The 18,447-nt window shown below is 38.3% G+C and overlaps 1 protein-coding gene across 4 annotated transcripts in view; it reads right to left on the reverse strand.

The window, feature by feature from the left end:
* The window catches only part of SSBP2 (single-stranded DNA binding protein 2), a 427,469-nt gene that overhangs the window by 44,743 nt on the left and 364,279 nt on the right, over positions 1-18,447 (reverse strand). For all 4 annotated transcript variants that reach the window (XM_006889864.1, XM_006889861.1, XM_006889862.1 and 1 more), the window contains one exon: positions 738-773. In XM_006889864.1, the coding sequence (XP_006889926.1) occupies positions 738-773 (36 nt within the window). The remainder of the gene's footprint in view (positions 1-737; positions 774-18,447) is intronic.

The raw sequence follows: 18,447 nt of genomic DNA on the forward strand, positions 1-18,447 counted from the left end.
ATCTAAAAAAATCCTTATAACAATTTTTCTTTTTATGAATTTATTCTGACTCCACGTTAGGTAGGAATTTCCTCCTAAGTACTGCAACAATGTTCTTCTAAGTGTGGCTCTAAGATGTAGCAAGGATGAAAATGTAGTGATGATTAAAAAGGCTTTTGTAAATTCAAGAGACCATGTAAAACTTGATAAATGCACACCATTATTAATTTATACATTATTGCAAACTTTTAAAATGTGCTAAATAATAATGGAAAGAAAGTGTTTTTGAACTTCTAAGAATGATAAAACTCTAAAAGGTTCCCCTGTACCACTAGCCATTATTCTGCTGTGTGATTCGATTTGTAATTAGGAGAGAGTTTAATGTTTTCTTAAACTTTGTGGGAAAATTGTGTAGGGGAGGGGGAAATGGATTAGTCTCTAAGGAACTGCAAATTCAAACTTATCATTGTGTTACTTGGGATGGATCTCTTCTGGACAGAGTGTACCGTATTGGTTACAGAAACATATGCTGAAGTAAAACACAGTATTTAGGGCAATTCTGGCCAGACTGGTAACTGTTTTGCTAATGAACATCAACATATGTACTGAGCTTGGCAGATGAAACAACTCAATACAAATCAGATGTTCATTTCTTGGCCAATACACAGGGGCTCTTCTTAACATCTGGACAACTTTTTCATTGCCCAAATAAAACGTAACATCAATTCTTATGAGCAAACAAACTCAAAGGTACTTACTACATAATTCCCAGGAGATGCTGAGGAGTATGGTATCTAGAACATAAACAAGACACAAAATAGAGACATTTTAATTCATGTGGCTGTGTGGAAACTAACCAGGGATTTATTTGCTAATTTCTATAAAGTTTCAAAATGTGGTCAAAGAGGTTGTTTTTACTTGAGAATTAGATGCCTGGAAAACTGCAGTATCCCCGACCTTGGAGTCACACAAAAGATCTGATTTTAGTCAAGAGGAAGTTAAAATTACAAATTCAGATGCTATTAGTTTCATGAAAGTTGTAATCACTGCTCAATGCTAATGACACTCATTCTATAATTTGAAAGAGATGTGTTAATGCAGCTAAAACCCAGAATGTAGGACTACGCAGGTGAGTAGTCTTTAAAGATACAACCTCCAGCTTGTATACATTTGGAAATCATTTTTTAAAGGTATCAGGTTACCTCATTTATACAGTGTGGACCAACATTTACCTATAGACCTCATCTTTATAGACCTGTATTGAACTCTTCTTTTCCAATTGACTATTAGGAAATAATAGATTTAAGGGAAAAGATTACAATCTAAGTCCTCAGAGAATAATTTGTAGGGATCAAACAAGGTAAAATTTTTTTTCCCTCTCTTATAGAGATTAAAAGGTAGAAACATTGCTTTGATGATTTAAGAAATTAAAAACTGGAAAATACGTATTTAAAATTAAGTCCTTGAACATAAATATTAGCAGAGCAAGTTGCACACAGGTTGGCTTGGTGTTTTTTATTTATTTATTTTCCTTGAATATAAGCTCACTTGCATGAAGACTCTGGTCATGCAAAAAAGATTCATCTTTTCCTTGTTTGGAAATAAACTGTTAAGTTGCTCTTTACTTGGAGAGTAAGATATTCAGGATAGAGTAAGACCCTTACTATCATGAAGAGATTATCTATAGTTCCTCAACCCTAAACTTTCCCTCCATGCCAACAACTAGCATATAAATAAACTGAAATAACATGCAACCAGAAAGAAGACATAAGTCTAGCAAAATGATAATTTTCCTTTGATATGTAAGACTTAGATGGTTTGCGTAAATAACATTAGGAAATAATTTGACAATCTTCCATTGTCCTCGTTTTATGTCCTTTGTTCAGGCACAAACTGCATGTTTCTTGGTCATGTGACAGACGTGTGCCTGGTCTGCTTAAGGGTAAGTCAACGCCGCAGATGGCCATCAGCAGAATCCCTGGTGTCACCGGTGACAGGACTACTTCTACTTGAGTAGTGAGAGCTCTTCGGCAGTAAATACTCAATTTAGTGAATGAAGATTACTTAGTTCTCTTACACCCCTTTTAACTCGTAATCTAGTATCCATTCTTCCTTTTTCGTTATTTGAAGCATGTGTAATCTGCTTCTCCAAATCACTATTATCTATTGGCTCCAAGGGTCAATTCATCTCCCTATGACTTTAGCACTTAACTCATGTTAATCTACCTCTCTCTATTGTCATCAAGCAACTTGAAGATACATTCTGATTTCCCTGTGATGTTTGAAATGCACACTTCTTTTTCTTCCTTTACTTTACAATTAACCTCTATTTCTTTCATTTATGACTTTGTCCATATCTCAGAACTCTTCATTCAGAGCTCTATCTTTATTATCTTCAATTCTTCATAACATAGCATCACGACACAACACAACACAACATTTCTTCTTAACAGGGAGCTCCAGAGGCTTAGTGGTAAGGCAACTGCCAATCTAAAGACAGGTGGTTCAACCCTACTGGCTACTTCACAAGAGAAAGATGTGCAATTTCCTCCCACGAGATTTAAAGCCTCTGAAAACCCACTGGAGGGTCAGCTGTGAGTTGGTCCTACCTTGATGGTACATAACAACAACAACAACATTATTTTTAGCAAGGAGGTCTGGTGGCCTAATGGGTAAGAAGCAGTGCAGCCAACCCAAAGGCAGACACGTTGAATCCAGCAGGAGATCGCAGGACAATTTCCTCCCTTGGGATTTACAGTTTCTGAAAATCCACTATGAGCATGTTCTAACCTGACAGCACATAACATAAGCAATTCTTAACAGAGCTTTGGTGGTCTAGTGGTTAAGGAGCTGTGCTATCAATCTAACGGCAGGGCAGTTTGAACCCACTATGTTCCTCAGAAGAAAGAGGAGCAATCTCCATGACTGTGATTTACAGCTTTAAACTGGTGGGTCAGTTCTGAGTCAGTTCCATCATGACACACAGCAACAACAACATTCTTCTGAAAAACTCCCTTGCTAGATAACTTTTTATCTCCCTTCATAATACAACAGTATTTTCTATTCCAACCACAAACTTCCTCCACCACAAATTCCTCTATGTTTACATAGTTCATGAGTCCTCTCCTACTTTTATTCCAGTTAAATAGCCTCTGTACTTTCCTGCATTTTTGACATTTTATTTCACTCTCTCAAGTGTCTTAAACGCCCAATCCCAAAACCTGCTTTGTTAATTTCTATCTCTTACATTATCCCTAGCCATTATTTTTCTTGTGCAGTAGAGATTTCTTGTAGATAACAAACAAGGCTGAGAAAGCCCAATCGTGCTCTTCAACCTCACCCTGGTTTTCACTAGTATCTGAAAGAGTTTTGGCTCAGCATTAACCAAAACCTTAAGGGACAGGGGTGTGATTTTAAATACAGACATGGGAGGGAGTAAACATATTTGTAAAGCAGTTGTCATTTTCAGTGGTATAAAAATTTCTCCATGGCAGCTTCTAGTTACCAACAGCTCAACAATTAGCCCACAAATTTCTGAATATTTAAAAATGATTCTTGTGAGCTGGGCCCAGTAGTGCTATACCATTAAGAGAAGTTATCCTGACCTGTCACAGACTAAAAGGTCTCACAGTCTTGCCATGGCCTCACCTTCAGCGCAACACTTCACTGTTAATAAAATGACATTCTCATCCATTCATCCCAAGAAGAAATTAACAAACTGGTTTGGTTTTGCTTTGATTTATTTTTCTTTAACTAAAGCTAGCTACCCCCGACCAACTCTTTCTACTACATTCTTGTTCCTTTTATATTTTTAAATCCTCCATCATTACCACGCCTTTTAACACAGGCTTATCTAATAAACATTTACAATTTTCCTCTAAAGTAGCCCTGATATGTAGCCAGAAAAAAAAGAAAAAAAGTTATTTGTCAAGTTTCAATTCATCTGGTTATTATGTTTTTAATTTTCCACGGTCAATTTTTTATTTTGGCCTATAATCATTCCTTCTCCATTATATTATTTATGCCCTCCCTAAAAATTTGACTTCTAACTTCAATAACTGACTTACTTTGCCCCTTTGAACGTTGCCACCAAGATATGACCATCTAATACAACAAGCACAAGGTATAACAATAAAGATAAATGTACTACACCCATGGAAACAGAAAATATACTTGGACTGGGCAATTTAGGCTTAAATCAAGTAAATGCTTCTACTATAGTATAAAGGCTGGTGGTAAGGAGTTGCACTGACAACCCAATAGTACACAATTTGATCCATTAATTGCTCTGCAGGAGATGGTCAATCTCCTCTTGTGTGATTTACTGCTGCTGAAACCCGGGGCTGGGTCATTTACAGGTTGGTTCCAACTAGATGGAACTCAGCAATAACAACAACACGGTGATCAAGGAGGCTACTGCGCGATTGTGAATGAATTTATATTGTAGAAAATATAAAGTCATGATATGTGGCATTTTAAATTTATGGATAGTAAGGTCAGTTTAGAGACCTCAATGGAATATAAACACAAGTTAGGAGGGTTGAGTTGTGGTGCTGGAGAGGAGAACTGAATGTCCCAAGGGCGACAAAAGAACAAATATTTTTGGACAAAGTGCAGCCTGAGTGCTTCTTGGAGTCAAAGATGACAAATCTTCACCTCACAGAATTTGGGTGTTGTTATGAACGGCTATTCCTTGGAGAGGGACATCATGCTTGGAAAGGTCGAGGAGTGGATAAAGAGAGAAAAACCCTCAACCAGATGGACTGACACAGTGACTGCTGAATTGAGCATGAGGATGTCAGAGATAGTGAGGAAGGCACAAAATAGCACAGGATTCAGAGAGTATGTCAAGATGATGAGAATGGGACAGCAAAGGATAGGGTTCAGCTCTGCTGTTCATAGGGTCGCTATGAATGGTACTTGATAGCATCTAGTAACAACAAATAAAAAAATCCAGAAAACAGGTTAATAAGGAGTAGTCTAGACAGTGATGACCAGGATATGAAGGAGAAAGAGAATTTGAGAAGCATTTCACAAATAGACTCAACATGACTTGGTGACAATGTGGCAAGACTGGCTGGACAAGGAAAGAAAGAAGTACCATTAATTCCTAGGCTTACAATAGTAGACATTCCAGTAGATACAGTGAATAGACATTTGGAGCATTTAGACACTCTGAAGCTTATTAGCTATCAAGACTAGAGATAATTTCATCTTAAACAAAGAAATACCCATTCAACTCCCTCTTTATTTTTACTATGTGCTGGGGAAAATACTTGACTTAGGATTCAGCTAGACTTCACATAAAATCTAATTTTTCATATAAAAGGGAGAAAGTAGGTTTCAAAATGTAGTTATAGAACATCATCAATTTAAAGCATTATAGTTTTTAGGTGACTGGAAGGTAATCAGGAAAAAAATATGAAAAAATTAAGCTAAGAAGCAAAAGATTGCTAAAGCTTGATTAGTAATGGTTACACAAGGTTTACTATTAAAGTCTGTTAAGTTTGAGTCTTTTAATATTTTTATGACATGTCTGGGAGCTCTGATTCCATAGGAATTTTGCAGTTAATCCAAAAGGAGTGCCTTTTTTAGGGGTTCGAATCCTCCAAGTAACTCCTTGGAAGATCGACAGGCAATCTCTTCTCATGCGACTCATAGCTTCTGAAACCCAATTGCAGGGCCAGCTATTAGTCAGATCCAACTTAATGGCAAAGATTCCGAGTTTTTGAGCTGTGATATGTTTTAGAAAAAAACTGCTGGAAATAATTTTATGATAAAAATAATTTAAAAAACCCATTAAATAAAAAAAAAATAGACATTTAGAATAAAATCAAGGCATCAAATATTTCAGAGGTAAAATCATAGAGGAAATAAGTTGTAATACTTGTTTGGTAAAAAAAAATACATGTCATGGTCTTTGCAATAATTTGCTATGCACCAGAGAGCTGACAATGTCTAGGGGTGATAGAAGCAAAATTGATGTCTTTGAGCTGTGGTGCTGGGAAGAGTATTGAATATACCATGGACTGCTACGAGAACAAACAGGTTCCTCCCAGAGAGAGTTAAATCAGGCTGCTCCTTGGAGACAAGGATTCTGAAGCTTCGCCTGATAAACTCTGGATATGTTACAAGGAGGGAGCAGTCTTTGGAGAGGGTCATCATACTTGGGAGGGTAGAAGAACAGTGTAAGAGAGGAAGACCGTTGATGAGATGGATTGATTAGGTGACTGCAGTAATGTGGGTATGTATGTCAGAGACAGTAAGATTGACACAGGATAGAGCAGGCTTTAGGACTATTGTATATAGGGTTGCTGTGAGTCGCAGGTGACTCGACAGCACATAACATCAGCAAACATAAGATCATAAGAAACTTGTCAAAATAATATATTTTTTTGTGGGAAATGAAATGGGTTAAGAAATAATTTTTAAAAGTCCCTTTATTCATCACTTGGTACATTTCAGGAATTATCCAGTAAGAAAAACAAAGAGGACAAGAATTCATTGTCTGATAAAATAGATGATTAAAGACTGAAAGTGTGAGGGGAAAAGGGACAGTTTCACATTGTTTTTAGTAGACACCTACTCAAAACTGTAGCAATTAGAGGAACCTTAGTTATTAAGAGACTTTCCACTTACAACATTACAGGAACGTTCCAGGCAATGAAAATGTATAGACTGAAGACTCTTTTAGAAGAGTGAATGAGCTTTATAGCCAAAGACACAACAAGAGATGGAATAAAAAGATAAAAAGGTTGACCCTAGAATAAAAGGTACTACTTCAGAGACAAGATGGAAGAAAGTTCAGAGAAGAGCTCAAAATGTTACAGGCTAACAGTAAATGCTGGTGGAATTTGACTGTAATGCTCTTCACCTCTCTCAGTTGTCCGTTTCAGCTGATAGTTAAGGGATTATTAGTAAGATAGAAACACAATGAGGATAAAATAAATCTTAGTAGATTCTGCAGAAAGCAGAAATGCAGCTGATTATTGATTAAAGATTTAAAAAATTAAAGGAAAAGAAGCTAAGGAATAACATCAGAGGTTTACATTATAACACCATGTGATAAACTGCTGTGTTGTGAGATGCTATCAAATGGATTACCACCTATAGTGACTGTGTGTGCAAAACCAAGAAAACACTACTCAGTCTTACATTAGCTTCACGAGCCTGCCATGTTGGAGCCGCAGGCACTGTGTCAATACATCCCGTTGAATGTCTTTCACTTTTTTTGGGTGATCCTCTAGCTCTCTTCACATGATATCTTTTCCAGGAACTATCCGTCCATGGCAACACATTTAAAGATCATAAGGTGAAGTTTCAACATCCTCCCTATAAGGAAAATTCTGAACACACTTCTTCCAAGGTAGATTTCTTCGGGAAGTGGATGGTCCACTCAGCATTAGTTGTCAATACCACAATTAAAATTCATCAATTCTTCCTTGGTCTTTCTTACTCATTGTATGGCATTCACATGCTCATTAAACAACTAAAAAATGCCATGGCTTGAATCAGGTGCACCTCAGTATTTAAAGTGACAGACACCACTGGATTTTAATACATTAAAAGAGGTGTGTCCCCCAAAACATGCTCAATGCAATAGTTGCTTGATTTATTAAATGCTGCTTGGGTATTTTTTTATCTAAGTAAAATGAAATCCTTGGCAAGTTCACCCATTCCTAGTTTATGATGATGTTTACTGGTCCAGTTGTGAGGCCTCTGTTTCATGTTGACATGTCCTTCCTCTCCAGCACTTTGGAGAAGTCCCTGACAGCAGCTTTTCCTAGGGACATAACAGCTAATATTAGTTGGATCTTGGCTGAAAGCAGAGAGTACAAGAGGAATGTCTGTGTTTCATTGAATATGCAAAGGTATTTGACTGTGTGGATCATAACAAACTCTGGTTAATTCTGAAAAGAATGGGAATCCCCGAATACTGGATTGTGCTTATGTGAAACCTATACTTGGATGGGGAGGAAGTCGTCAGAACAGAGCAAGGAAACACTGCATGGTTTAAAATCAGGAAGGGTACACGCCAGGAAAGTGTCCTGTCTCCACACCTTCTCCACACCTTTTCAATCTCTATACAGAACAGATTATCCAGGAGGCTCGATTCTATAAGAAGGAATGTGGCATCAGGATTGGAGGAAGATTCAACAATTGGCCTTATACATATGACACAACCATGGTTGCCAAAATTGAGGAGGGCCTGAGGCTTTTGCTGCAGAAGGTCAAGGACTGCAGTCTGAAATATGGATTGAAGCTCAACATCAAGAAAACAACGATTCTCACCATTGGGCCAACTGGAAGCATTAGATGGTGAAGAGATTGAGATCGTTAACAGCTTGAGTTTATTTGGCTCCACACTCAATATTCTCAGTGCCAGCAACCGAGAAATCAAAAGATGAACTGCATTGGGAAATTCTGGTATCAGGGAACTCTCCAGAGTATTGAAGAGCAATGATATCCGTCTTGAGACTAAGGTTATCAGATCCAGGCCATGGTCTTTGCAATTACTTGCTAGGCATCAGAAAGCTAGACAGTGACTAGGGATGACAGAAGGAGAACTGATGTCTTTGAGCTGTGGTGTGGGAGGAGAGTAATGAATATACCATGGACTGCTGGGAGAACAAACAGGTTCTTCCTGGAGAGGGTGAAACCAGGCTGCTGCTTGGTGGCAAGGATTCTGTAGCTCTGTCTGACATGTATTGGGCATGTTGTAAGGAGGGACCAGTCCTTAGAGAGGGGCATCATGCTTGGAAGGGTGGAGGGACAGTGCAAGCAAGTAAGATCCTCGATGAGATGGACTGACTCAGGGACCGGGGTAATGGGAGTAGGTGTGTTGAGACAATAAGGTTGGCTCAGGATACAGCAGGGTTCAGAGCTATAGTACATTGGGTTGCTGTGAGTCATAAGCAACTCAATGGCACATAACATCAACAATAGCAGCAGCAGCAGCAGTACGTTATCTGATTTCTTGACTGCTACAAAGGGTGCTGACTATGGATACAAGATGAAACAATTGACAAGTTCAATCTTTTTTCCATCTATCATGGCATTGTCTATTGGTCCAGTGGTGAGGATTTCTTTGATCTTCGCAGCAAACGTCAAGGTCTCCCACCTTCAGCAAGCAAGGTTGTGTCATCTGCATAATGAAGGTTACTGATGAGTCTTCTTCCAATCCTGATGCCACATTCTTCTTCAAAAAGCCCAGATTTTCTAATGATTTGCTCAGTATACAGACTGAATAAATATGGAGGAAGGATACAGTCCTGACACACACTTTTCTTGATTTTTAAACCCTGCAGTGTTCCTTTGTTCTGTTCAGAAAACCACTTTTTAGTCTAGGCATAGATTCCATACAAATACAATAAAATGTTCTGGGATTCCCATTCTTCGCAATGTTACACATTGCCACAAATGAGGGTAATACATGGAAAAATAAAGAAGATCTTTCTAAGCACAGTTGTTAATTAAAAAGTGTGCGGCAATGTGTTAACTGTAATTGGCTGTGATCCACACAGTCAAAAGTCTGTGCACAGTCAATAAAACACAACAGACATCCTTTTGGTATTCTCTACTTTCTTCTAAGATCTATTTAACATTAGCAATGATATCCCTAATGCCATGACTAGATGGCATATAACAACAACCAGATAGTGTCCTGTAGAGTCGCTGAATATTGTATGTAAAGGCTTGGATTTTCTTCCACAGTCTTATATCTTGAGAGATTTGTGTCTTAAATTATTAACATTTTAGCTTAGTAGATTTCTTCAATACAGGTATTTCTTGCTGTCATTACATAGATACTAAAGGTGATTTCAATTCACATTCTGTGTGATACAGCAGAGCATCCGGTAAGGTTTTATTATTTGTCATACTTGAATATCTGTGCCATCACGGCTTTCTTACAAACACTTGGTTAGCTGTCGTTGTTGTAAAGGGCCACTGCTTTGGGCAGGAGCCACTTTGAACCAAGGCCACCACATTGGAACCTTGTCCTATCCTGAGCTATCCTATCCTCACAATCTCTGACAGTACTGTGTCAATTGTCAATCCATTTTACTGAGGATCAACACCCATGGTAACCACGACCAAGAAAACAAAAGATATGTTGCATTGGGGAAATCTGCAGTCACGGACCTCTTCAAGGTACTAAACAGCAAGGGTGTCAATTTAAGGACTAAAGTGTGTATGATCTAAGCCATGGTGCTTTTAATGGTTTTGTATGCATCTGAAAGTTGGAAGATGAATAAAGACGATGTAAGAATTAATGTCCTTGTATTGTGGTGTTGACAGTGATCTGCTCACTAGCTATCAGTTTAGGTACTATCAGAACATTTTTATGCTAGCACAAATGGAAATATTTAATTATTTTCTAGTACTTAAAAGGAGCTGTGGTGGCCCAGTGGTAAGAAGCTGCACCGTCCTGAACACACGCGATGTGAGGCCACCTGCTGCTCTGAGGAAGAATGATGGGCAATATCCTCCCGTGTATTTAACTGCTTCTGAACACCTGCCAGAGGGTCAACTACGGGTCAGTTCCAACTCTGCAGTATACAACAACACAATAACAACAGTGCTTAAAAAAGGGGTGCTCAGGTAGCCTATTCAGCAGAAGTTTGTATTGCTAACCTAGAGTCAGGCAGTTCCAATGCACCAGCTATTCCACAGAAGATAGACTGTCAATCTCCTTCCAGGCAATTTATAGCCTCTGAAAATCCACTGGAGGGTCAGCTCTGAGTTGGTTCCAACTCAAAAACAATTGGGTTTGATGTATTGTTTTTAGTTTTGAGTGCCAAAAAAGAAGACCACTTGCACTGACTAGAGCACATTTAGAATAACAGACTGCACTTCTTTAGGTCCAGTTAAACAGGTTCATCCTGGAGAGGGTTAAATCAGGCTGCTCCTTGGAGTCAAGGATTCTGAAGCTTCATCTGACATACTTTACATGTTGCAAGGACGGACCAGTCCTTGGGGATGGACGTCATGCTTGGGAAGGTGGAGGGACAGTGCAGGAGAGGAAGACCTTTGATGAGATGGATTGACTCAGAGACTGGGGCGACAGGGGTGGGTGTGTCAGACACATTAAAGTTAGCTTTGGATACAGCAGGTTTCAGAGCTCTTGTACAGTCACAAGTCACAAGTGACTCGATGGCACATAACAACAACAACAACAACAAAAACAACAGCTTCAGGAATAATAACACCCAAACCATTGTGGTGGTTTTGATTCTGATTCCTGGTGACCCTCTCCTGGGATACTAAAGGCAAAACTCTTTACAGCAGGAGACTGCCTATTAATCTCCCATGGCGAGGCTCATGAATTTGAAGGCTTTTGCTGCAGTAACTATGTTAATCTATTTTCTTACTCTCTTTTCTCTTTAATTTTGCATGCATGAAGCCCTTTTACAATGACTGAGCCCTCCTGATAAGATGCCAAAAAGTGAGACAAAGTCTCATCACATTTGTGTCACTTCCAACACAGATACATGTTAGTTTGCCAGTCCATTATAGACCTAATATTCCTCACCAACTCTACAAATGCAAGCCATCAACTCTTCTTAAGTATTCTTTATTCATTTCCCAACTTTCACAAGCAATTAAAAATATCTTGGGTTTGGATGGGCACACCTTGGCTGACCAACATTCTTGCTCTTCAGCACTGTAGGAAGAGGGGATTAAAATTAAAATAAGAAGAACAGAATCTTAAAAAAGAAACTAAAAATTATAATAAAGAGGTGCACGGCAGCAGAATTTCCCAATGGGCATTGACTGGGGGGCCAAATAAAACGAATCACTGACAACATCAGTATTTTCTTCATTTATAATGAAGTTTACTACTGGTACGTTTGTAAGGATTTTGTTGCTGTTATTTTGAAGTGTAATCCATACTGAAGGATACAGTCGATACAGTCTTTCAATTTCATCAGTAAGTGCTTTCAAGTCCTCTTCACTTTCAGAAGTAAGGTTGTGTCATTTGCATACTGCAGGTGGTTGAGAAGTTCATCCAATCCTGATGCACACATTTTTTCTGATTTAAAATCATGCAATATTCCCTTGTTCTTTCTGAATGACTGCTTCTGGTCTGTGCACAGGTTTTACGTGAGCACAACTATGTGTTCTGAAATTCCTATCCTTCCCAGTGTCACTCATAATTTATTATAGACACAGTCAAATGCAGTCAAATGCATATCAATAAAACAAATGAACAGTCAATAAAACAGTATCATTACTCTGGTATTTTTCACTTTCAGTGAAGACTTATCTTCCATCATCAATTTCACATTCTTTTCTGAATCCAGTTTGAATTTTGGTAACGTCCTGTGGATACACTGTTCCCACTGTTTTTCAACTACTTTCAGCAAGATTTTACTTGTGTGTGATGTTAATAATGTTGTTCATTAAATTATGTATTCTTCTGGATCTTTCTTGAGTGCTTTTTTCAAGAATAAATACCATTCTCTTCCAGTAGGTTGGCCAGACAGCTACCTTCCAAACACTGAATGTGTTTAAATGGCTTAAATTAGGGTTGTATAATTTCTCCATACCTACTGAATTTACATACTGAGCAAATAATTTGAGAAGGTGGACTACAAGAAGAATGTAGTATCAGAATTGGAAGAAAACGTCTCAACAACTCATGGAAATGATAACAACTTTGCTTGCAAAAAGTGAAGAAGATGATTTGAACGAAAATACTGAAGAAAATGAAAAGGCTAAAGTCTCCAGTATGTGTTGCATTTCAAAATTAAGCAAACAAAAATCCTTACCTCTACACCAATAGGCAATGTGATCGATGGAGAAAAGTTTGAAGTTGACAATAATTTCATTTTATTGTGATCCACAATCAACATCAATGGTAGCAGCTGTTAAGAATGTATTGTGGAAATCTGGCAGGGACCTCAAAATGCTCTAAAGAGTAAGGATGCCAGTTTGAAGCCTCATGTGTGCTTGATCTAAGCCACAGTATTTTCAGTTGCTTCCTATGTACCTGAGAGTTGGACAATATATAAAGAAGACTGGAGAAGAATCAAAGCCTTTGAATTGTGGTGCTGGTAAAGAATATTGTGTATATAGACGGATTGCCAAATAAGTACTGAAGGAAGTGCAAACAGCATGCTCTCCCACAGTAATCATGATGAAACTTTGTCTCATTTATTGTCATATTGTCAGGCGGTCTTAGGCCTTGGAGAGAGACATCATGCTGTGAAAGTCAAGGACCAGAGGCAAAAGAGGAAGACCCACAGTCTTCCCTGGCTACGAAGCGCCAGAGTTACTGGCACAGTGGGCTGAAATAGATATTGTGAGGATGGTAAAGTATAGAGCAAGGTTCAGATCCTCAGATCTGTTCAGGGTCACTATGAGTTCTACTGGACTCAACAGCAACTACTAACAACAACAATTGTTTCTGGGTGGTACAGTGATTCTATCTATTCCTTCCATCTTCTTTTGATGCTTCCTATTTTATTCAGTATCTTGCCAACAGAATTTTTAAGTATTGCAATTGAAGGCTTAGATTTTTTTTTTCTTCAATTCTTTCAGCTTTAGGAATACCGAGTTTGTCTTTCTCTTTTTTTTTCTAAATCCTAGTATTTTGCTCTCACTTCTCAAGCTGCCCTTTGAAATTGTCTAGTCAGCCCTCTTATTTAGTTTCTTCCTCTCACTTTAGTTTCTTTATGTGCATATTTCAGAATTTCTTGTTAAAATCATTTTGGATTTCCTTTTTAAACATGTTTTTACTTTTTGCTTCGTAGAAGGTCATCCAGAACTCATGTGATCCTCAGCCACTAGAGTTCAGAGCATCAAATCTGAGCCTGAGACGGTCTCCAAATTCAGGTAAGGTATTTTCAACAACAATTAACAACATCTTCAAGGTGATATTTTGGGCTCTCATGGATTCGTTTTCATTTTTGTAAGCCTCACTATGAAACAACGATGGTTTACTTCACAGTTGGCCTTAGACTTTTTTTTTTACTGATTATATTCAGCTTTTCCAAATGACTGGCTATTCACTTTGGAATAATGGGCTTTGGAAAGCCCTGTGAAAACACTGGATGGTGAAACTCTGGAGGACAACTACCTGGACAATTGACTGGAAGAGATCTGTATTTGTTCCCTTTCCAAAGAAAGGTGATATGATAAAGTGTGTAAATTATCGAAGAGTATCACTGATTTCACATGCAAGCAAGATTCTGCTGAAGATTATTAAAAAACAACTGGAACAGCACATCAACAGAGAACTCCTGAAATGCAGGCTGGGTTTAGAAGAAGCCTTGGTACTAGGAATATTATAACTAATGTCAGGTGTATCTTGGATGAAAGCATAGAGTACCAGAGGAATGTCTATTTGCATTTCACTGACTATGCAAAGGCATTTGACTGTGTAGATAACAACACACTGTGGTTGACTTTGAGAAGAATGGGAATCCCAGAACACTTGATTGTGTTTATGCAAAATCTATACTTGGACCAGGAGGCAGTCGTCAGAACAGATCAAGATCATGCAAACACTGCATGGTTCAAAACTGGGAAGGGTGTGTGACAAGGATGTGTTCTATCTCCATATCTTTTCAATCTATATGTAGAACAGATTATCTGGGAGGCTGGGCTGTATGAGGAGAAGTGTGGCATCAGGATTGGAGGTAGACTGCATTATGCAGATGACACAACCCTGCTTGCTGAAACTGAGAAGGACCTGAAGCACTTTATGCAGAAGGTCAAGGACTGCAGCCTTCAATATAGATTGAAGCTCAACATCAAGAAAGCAAAGATTCTCACCACTGGGCCAACTGGCAGCATCATGACAGATGGTGAAGAGATTGAAATTGTTAACAGCTTCAGTTTGCTTGGCTCTACAATCAACACTCTTGGTACCAGCAGTCAGAAAATTAAAGATGAATTGCTTTGGGAAAGTCTGCTGTCAGAGACTTCTCCAAAGTACTGAAGAGCAACAATGCCAGTCTAGAGACTAAGGCATGCTTGATACAGGCCATGGTCTTTGCAATTATTTTCTATGCATCAGAAAGCTGGAGGATGAGTAGGGATGATAGAAGGAGATTGATACCTTTGAGCTTTGGTGCTGGAAAAGAGTATTGAATATACCATGGACTGCTAAGAGAACAAACAAGTTCATCCTGGAGAGGGTTAAACCAGGCTGCTCCTGGGAGGCAAGGATTCTGAAGCTTTGCCCGACATATTTTGGTCATGTTGCAAGAAGGGATCAGTTCTTGGAGAGGGATGTCATGCTTGGGAGGGTGGAGGGACAGCACAGGACAGGAAGACCCTCAGTGAGATGGATTGATTCAGTGACTGGGATAATGGGAGGTAGGTGTGTCGAAGACAGTAAGACTGGCACAGGATAGAGCAGGATTTAGGACTGTTGTACAAAGGGTCACAAGCGACTCGATGGCACATAACAACAACTATCACCTAAGTAATGTGGCTGGAGTACAGTTTTCAGCCACTGAAGGACATCCATTTGCTGATGTGGATAACTCAAAATGAGAAGAAGCAGCTGCAGACATCTATTAATATAGGACACAGAACATACAAAATATGAATCTAGGAAAATTGGAAGATTCTTCCAAAAAAATGTAAGGAATGCATAAAGATTGATACCGTGGGCACTATGGAGACCAGGCAGCAAAATCTCTGGAAAGGTGTGCTGATAACCCAAAGGTCGCACCTTTCTGGAAATCTGGATCCACCAGTGGCTCCTTAGGATAAACATGGCCAATATGTAGTCGTGAAAATGACCCCCTCGGAAATCCAATGGAGAGTCAGCTATGAGTCAGTTCTGCCTTGAGAGACATGAATTTGGAATTTGTTTTTTTAAAAAAATGTACTCGAATAGGCCTTTTTGATTAAGACAGTCATATGGCCTACTGTGCAGAGAATGAAAAATGAAGCGGAACGATGCTACACTTATTATCAATGGAAAATTTCTGATACTAATATCCAGAAGTACTACGCTGCCAGAGACAGAGCAAGACTATGTAAACGAGGACGACCTGTTAAAATAGTAACATTCAAATCTATACAAAATCACAAATTCCAAAGATGAAGAACTTGAAGAGAACTACAACTTATGCAACTTGAATATGATAAAAAGGAATGATTATATTAATAATAAAGTGTTTAGAATGCAAAAGTTGGAAACAAAGAATAAATACTGGTAGTAGGAAAACACAGCCTTGGTGCTAGAAAGGAAGCTGGAGATGGCATAATAGAAGTTTGTACAACCAATGGCTTATTCACTGAAAATGCCTTTTTTAGAAAAACACTAATAGTGACCGTACACAGGGGTTTCAGTTAACAGAATATGTAGGAATCAAATGATCAAAATCTGTTGAAAACCATTAGGCAACTTCTAGAGAAAATACCCTTATTATTTACATCTGTAAACATTTTATATTATTACTCAAGGGCTCTATTCATTGCCATAAAGTCCAAACCTACTCATTATTGATCCTTCAGGAGGGTTTTCAGGGGCTGCAAATTGTATGGGAGGAGACTGCCCTTTTTTCTCTAGTGGAAGATACTGAAAATCAGTAATAATAAACTCATACTGAAAAAAAATTACTGGACTATTTTATACTTGAATCCAAATGTAAATTAAAAAACCTAAAAACTGAAACAACAAACCATATGCCATGTGCTTTCAGAGGTGGAAGTTATGAATATAGGAAAAAAGGGCTAGAATGAACCCTGTTCTTTTGGACTACAATTGAATATGCTAGATCAAAACTCATGGTTTTAATACGTGTAGAAAAGATGGAGATGTTTGTGTTTACACGTCCTGGTCTTATTGTTGAGAAAGCCTTGAAGCCATCTTAATCCAAATCAAAACACATATGTTATACCCAAGCCTTGGGACACAAGTAATATCTTATAAAAAATTAAATCAGGCTCCTTAGAAAAATGTCTGTTTCCAAGGATGAGGCACAGAAATAGATGATTTTTTAAGTCACTCAAAAATTAATGATAGTATGTCAGAAAGAAAAAGGTCTAACTTGAAGGACTTCCTACAGGCCAACCCTGAGCAATCTGAGCTTCAAAATCCTACTGAATAAAATAAAAATCTCCAAGTCTATTTAAAAGAAATGTACAAATGAATGAAACAAGGAAAAGGAAAATTCATTACAGAAAGTCAAGCAATACACGGAGATGGAAGGATAAAACTAGAAAAAAAGCCATATATAAATAATCAATGAATTGGGCAAGAATGATCAGTGATGCCAAAACTAGTGGGTGATAGGATGGCACAGAAGTGGATTTTTATAGTCTCTTAATATGTCTCCATATGTTAATAATTACAAGGCAAAACCCAAAAACTCTACAGTGAAGAAACCTGACAAGCACCTTCTGATGCAAGTGGTTCAAGTTAAAATGAGCAGTAACTAGGCCAATCACCACCACATCTCATAAACAAATGTTACACTGAGAAAAACATCAACTTAATTCTGTGATATTCTTGCCAAATACACATAATCTGAACCTAAATCATGCAGAAACAGCAGACAAACCCAAATTATGGTTACAGTCTTTAGAAAAAGACACCATACTGAAGATGCAGTGTCATTAAAAAAGAGGAAGAGCCTCGGCATGACTGAGCGACACAGTGACCTCGACAACGGGCGTAAGCATGAAGCAGACCATGAGGACGGCGCAAGATAGGGAAAGGTTTCCATCTGTGGTTCTGCGGCGGCTAGGAGGTGCAGCTGACTCGCTAGCACCTACCAACAGTGTTAAACAAAACCGTAATGTATTAACTACAGAATAAAATATTTAAAGGGGTATAACAATTCAAAAAACAGAAATAAAACAAAACAAATATGCTTCTCTAAGGTAAGCTTACTATATTGATTCAAAATGGAATGTTTGCAGCATTTAATATGAAAAAGAATCGAAGGAGTGTGGAATTTATTTACGTAGATAAGTCATCACTACAACGAAATCAGGGATATTTCAAATAAAAGTCCCTCCTCTACACTTTCTGCTCATCATATTTTTTGCTACAATGTTACTTTATTTTTTTTCTAGTAAGTAATTTTCAGAAGAATGCTTTCTCTTTGCATATTCAGGAAGATGTCTCCTGTCTTCTTCTGAGCTTAAGTGGTACAGTCTGAAGGGAGTTACACTGCTAACACAAAGGCTTCATCTCTCTGGTTGTTTTAATCCACCAGGAACTCCAAGAAGGAATACGGGCAATCTCCTCCTTTGTGATCTACAGCCTCAGAAACTCAACGGGGTTTCAGCTCCAAGTGAATTCCCACTCAAAACCAGTGAGTTCAATTGAGTTTTGTTTCTGAAAAGAGAATGACCTGCTCTTTTTTCACATCTATTCTCTACCTACATATATGACTGTGTGATATGTGTCCAGACATGGTAAACACTAGCAAAAGGGTCTGCTGTCAATGTCATGAAAATTAAGGAGTGTATTTCAGACTGTTAAGAGTACAGCTT

Source organism: Elephantulus edwardii, unplaced genomic scaffold (assembly GCF_000299155.1).
Source record: "Elephantulus edwardii isolate Elephantulus edwardi_28Jun2011 unplaced genomic scaffold, EleEdw1.0 scaffold00082, whole genome shotgun sequence".
NCBI classification, from domain to species: domain Eukaryota; kingdom Metazoa; phylum Chordata; class Mammalia; order Macroscelidea; family Macroscelididae; genus Elephantulus; species Elephantulus edwardii.